Source organism: Cebus imitator, unplaced genomic scaffold, assembly GCF_001604975.1.
Source record: "Cebus imitator isolate Cc_AM_T3 unplaced genomic scaffold, Cebus_imitator-1.0 Scaffold280, whole genome shotgun sequence".
Taxonomy (NCBI): Eukaryota; Metazoa; Chordata; class Mammalia; order Primates; family Cebidae; genus Cebus; species Cebus imitator.
This window is the reverse complement of record NW_016107595.1, coordinates 2,899,083-2,903,771: the sequence shown is the minus strand read 5'-3', so window position 1 is coordinate 2,903,771 and position 4,689 is coordinate 2,899,083. Positions and strand designations below refer to the sequence as shown.

The 4,689-nt window shown below is 60.9% G+C and overlaps 1 protein-coding gene across 5 annotated transcripts in view; it reads left to right on the top strand.

Moving 5' to 3' along the window:
* The window catches only part of HOMER3 (homer scaffold protein 3), a 12,825-nt gene that overhangs the window by 875 nt on the left and 7,261 nt on the right, over positions 1–4,689 (top strand). Inside the window, exons 1-4 of one of the 5 annotated variants that reach the window (XM_037728788.1) lie at positions 909–926; positions 3,376–3,457; positions 3,544–3,700; positions 3,941–4,072. In XM_037728788.1, coding sequence (XP_037584716.1) covers positions 3,444–3,457; positions 3,544–3,700; positions 3,941–4,072 — 303 coding nt within the window. In that variant the 5' untranslated portion in view covers positions 909–926; positions 3,376–3,443. Of the gene's footprint in view, positions 1–908; positions 927–1,254; positions 1,421–1,499; positions 2,111–2,138; positions 3,458–3,543; positions 3,701–3,940; positions 4,073–4,689 lie in introns of those variants that run through there. The other 4 variants (XM_017501338.2, XM_017501337.2, XM_037728787.1 and 1 more) reach the window with 4 other exon arrangements.

The window sequence follows — 4,689 nt, the reverse complement described above, 5'->3', positions numbered from 1 at the left end:
GTGATCCACCCGCCTCGGCCTCCCAAAGTGCTGGGATAACAGGCTTGAGCCACCGCGCCCGGCCAAATAATTTTTTAAAAAAAGAAAAGAAAAAGAGAGACAGGGAGAGAGGGAATGAGGAAGGGAGGGAGGGAAGAAGAGAAAGGAAGAAAGAAAGAGAGACAGAGAAAGAAAGGAAAGAAGGAAGAAAGAAAGAAAGAGACTCAAATGCAAGGCTCAGAGCTTTAGGGCGCCACAGGCCTTGGTTCCAGGGAGCTGCAGGGTCTCTGCCCACAAACCAACGGCAATGTGTGATTTTGGAGAAGGTGCCAGAGAGAGGGCAGCACCGGGATTGACAAGTGCGACCCATGGGCTTGGGGCTGGGGAGATGGATCCCAGCACAGCTCTGGAAGGACGCTCTCCTGGCAAGTGTGAGAAGGGGACGCTCCTTGTGACCAGAGGTGACAAACCCAGGCCAGTGGCGGCTGAGGGGACACACCATGCATTGGAGATGAGAGACCCGGGATTTTGGGACCCTCAAACAAGAGCAATGATAACCTTAATCCAACCATCATGGGCATTTTACCATTGTCTTGGGAGGGACAGAGGTGGGCAGATGCTCTGCCCAGGGATGGAGCTGGCAGAACAGACAGGAAGGCTTCTCTTTCTTTGTCTTGCTTCCTGTTCCCTCCCGAAGCTGATCTCTTCCGTTTCCTGGCAACACCCATTGAGCACCTACTGTATGCACTGTCTGCATACAGTAGGTGCTTAATCGATGTTGCCAGGAAACGAGAGCCCCGTGGCTGGACGGGACCCAGAGCCCCCTCCGGAACCTCACTGAACCACCCACGTCAGCCCGGGAGGGACCTGACCTCCCTCACAGGCCCAAAGTCATGACCTCAGGTGGTGGGGACAGAGGCAGCTGTCCCCTGAGAGGTGACAGGAGGGTGAGGTCACATCGCTGTCCCTGCAACTGTATCTCTCCGTCTGCTTCCTGTCTCTCTGCCTGTCTCCGCCGTGACTGTTTCTGGGTCTCTTTCTCATCCCAGATGTCCCTCTCCTTCTGTCTCTCTGTCCCCACCCTCTGTTCCCAGTCCCGACCCCCCGCACCCCCCAGTCCCCCTCCACCGCCCCAGCCCCCCCACCTCCGCCCCTCCCCGCCCCTCCCCCACCTGGCCCGGTGCAAACAGCCGGCAGGGGGCGCAGCGGGGCGGCCTCGGGGCCCGGGGAGGCGGGGCGGGCGGCGGCCGCGTCGGGACCCGCCGCGATGGGACCGGAGGCGGCGCGGGCGGCGGCGGCGGCGGCGCAGACAAAGACGCGGGCGGCGCGGAGGGCGGCGCGGAGGGCGCGGGCCCGGGAGCCAGGGAGCGAGCGGGGCGCCCGGCTGCGCGGAGTCAGCGCCGCGGGGGCCGCACCCGACTCGCGCCCGGACACTCGCGGGGTGAGCCCGGCCGGCCGAGACTGCGCCGCGAGCGCGGGGGCCTCGAAGTCCCGGGGCCAAGGGAAGGGCGCGGGAGGGGGTCCCCAGAAGTTCCGGACCTGGGGACTGGGAGCGGCGCGAGGGCTCCCCAAGTTCCAGGGCCGGAGGGAGCGCGGGGTCCCGAAGTTCTGGAGTCAGGGTCGGTGAGGGGACCGCGCGGGAGGTTCCCAAAGTTCTGGACCGGGCGTTGGAGGAGGCTGCGGAGGAGTCCCCAAAGTTGCGGACCTGGGGTGGGAGCCTGGCGTGGGAGGGGCCCCGACGTCCCGGACTGGGGACTGGAAGGGTGGCAGGGGGTCTTCGAAGTTTAGGCGTCCGGGACAACGAGGGGGTCCCCAAAGTTCCGGACCGGGTTCGAGGAGGCAGAAGAGGTGTCCCCGAAGTTCTGTGCCCAGAGACGGGGCTGTCGCGGGAATCTCGGAAGTTCCAGGGTCAGGGCGCGCGTCCCGGAGTTGGGTCGCGCACTGGGTGTCCTCCCGCCTCGGGTGGGGACTGGATCCTGAATGAATATTAGCCCCCTCCCCGCCCCCCGGACTGGGGTGCATGGGATGGGGCCTCACCCACCGGCCAGATTGGGGATCCCGGGCACTGGGCGGTGTCGGACCCCCCTCCGGGAGCCCCGTGGCCGGTGGCATCCGAGCGCATGACTAGTTGGTGAGTAACTTTCCCCAAACGCTGCAAGTCGCAGCAGGAGCTGCCGGACCGGAAGGGCCTGGGTTCCCGGGACCCCTGCGTCCCCCAACTCCCACCTGGCGCAGGACCCGCCTCCGGTCCAGGCCAGAGCTCCCGCCCCACCCCCACTCAGGGGCTCCGGTTTCAGACCCTGTGACCGGCACAGCAGCTGCCCAGGACACGATGGGGGGGGCATACCCCCTTTGACCACAGAGGCTGCTGGGCTGGGGCCTCCCCTCCCCCGCCTATCTTCCCCCTCCCCCAAACCCCTCCTTGGTCCCCTGCACATCCGGGGTGACTGGATGGACCAATGGCGAGGTTGGGGAGCCCTGTTCTCCCAGTGTGCATTCTGCTATGCCCGAGGTGGGCACTGGGATTGGCTGTTTGGCTACATCTTGTCTTTTTAACTTGGCTGGGGGCTCCCTGGGGATTTGGACTCTGGTCTGCCAGGTGTGCCTCTAGCTAGGGTGGGAGCTGGGGGGGGTCCCTCTGCAGGGCGTAGTGGGGAACTGGTCTCCCAGTACTACACACCTCTCAATGCCCCAGTTTTTGATGGAGAACCTCTCCCTGGCCAGTCGTGGGTGAATGGAAAGAACTCACAGATATGTGGCCTCCACAACTCAGCCCAGGATGGAGGGGGCTTCATGGGGCAGAGTGGGGGGTGCAGTAACTAGGACGATGAGAGATTTACATCTGGATGTCAGCAGCAGCCACCTGGCTCCTCTCAGAGGGCCATCTCCTGCACAGGTTGTGGAGGGGGCTTCCCCCAGACAAAGAAAGATGGGGTCCACTTGCTCTGAGTGATCTATAATAATAATCTTGCCTTTTTGTTTCTTTCTAACATTTCTTTCTTTTGTGGAGACAGGATCTCCCTCTCTTGCCCAGGCCGGAGTGCAGTGGTGCGATCATAGCTCATTGCACTGCGGCCTTGACCTCCTGGGCTCAAGCAATCCTCCCACCTCAGCCTTCCGAGTAGCTGGGACCACAGGCACATGCCAGGACACCTGGCTAATTGTTTAAATTTTTGGTAGAGGTGGGGGGGGGTCTCACCATGTTGCTCAGGTTGGTCTCGAACTCGTAGGCTCAAATGATCCTCCTGCCTCAGCCTCCCAAAGCACCGGGTGTGCTTTGGGCCTCTCTTGCCTTTTCGATTGAAAGTTCTGTTGATAATGGGTCCTGAGCTGGACCCTGCTTGGCCTCCCTCAACCTGGCCTGAGGGTCACTCATAGTCCCTCCTCTCTCCCTAGGGGCCAAACTAGCAGGTCCTGCCACCTCTCTGGCTGCCCCCTAGAGCCTGCCCAGCCCAGCCTGACCAATGTCCACAGCCAGGTGAGCTCCCACCTCCCCAGCCTGAACCTGAGCTTTCTAAGGGGGGGGGGTGCCCGGCCCCTACTGATCACCCTCTCCCCACACAGGGAGCAGCCAATCTTCAGCACACGGGCGCACGTGTTCCAAATCGACCCGACCACCAAGCGAAACTGGATCCCGGCGGGCAAGCATGCACTCACTGTCTCCTATTTCTACGATGCCACCCGAAATGTCTACCGCATCATCAGCATCGGGGGCGCCAAGGTCCGGGTGGGGTCTGGGTGGGGCAGAGGCACCAGGGGTCCTGGTGACACGCCTGGGTCTGGCGGCTGGCTTGCTGTGTGCCCAAGGGATGGGAAACTCTGAGCCTTCCAGGGCCCTAGTCTGTCTCCTGAAATGGCTCAGAGTAAAGACTTTCCAGACGCTAATACAAGGTGATACCTGGGGGTTTCATGTCTGTTACTATCCGTCCCATCAACCTTGAACTTTGTTCCCCAACCCCAGGCCATCATCAACAGCACTGTCACTCCCAACATGACCTTTACCAAAACCTCCCAGAAGTTCGGGCAGTGGGCGGACAGTCGCGCCAACACCGTTTACGGCCTCGGCTTTGCCTCTGAACAGCATCTGACACAGGTGGGCCGGGTGGGGGGAGGTGGAGGGAAGGGATGAGGCTGAGCCCAGTTCTTCTCCTGGGCGTGCTCTGGGACCTCAAGCAGGGCCTCTATCTTCCCATCTGCAGGATGGGCATGTAGGATGAGATGAGCTGGAAGCCCCTTTAAGGTTCGATGGTTTGAGTCCTAGTTCATTTTTTTTTTTTTTTTTTGAGACGGGCTGGAGTGATCTCAGCTCCCTGCAACCTCCACCTCTCAGGTTCAAGTGATTCTCCTGCCTCAGCCTCCCAAGTAGCTGGTGCCCACCACCACGCCTGTCTAATTTTTTGTATTTTTAGTAGAGATGGGGTTTTGCCATGTTGGCCAGGCTGGTCCCGGACTCCGGACTTCAAATGATCTGCCCACCTCAGCTTCCAAAGTGCTGGGATTACAGATGTGAGCCACGGCCCCCTCCCTTAATTCCTAGTTCTACTGCCTCTAGCTCTAATTTTGGATATACCCTGCTCCTCTGTGGGACATCAAGTGGGTGGCTGGGCTGGGCACTTCCCCACATGCCCCAGCGATACCTTCATTGTCACCTCCCTCTGCCCTGTGCCCTCTCTATACGTCCATTATTATCTTTTTTTTTTTTTTTTTGAG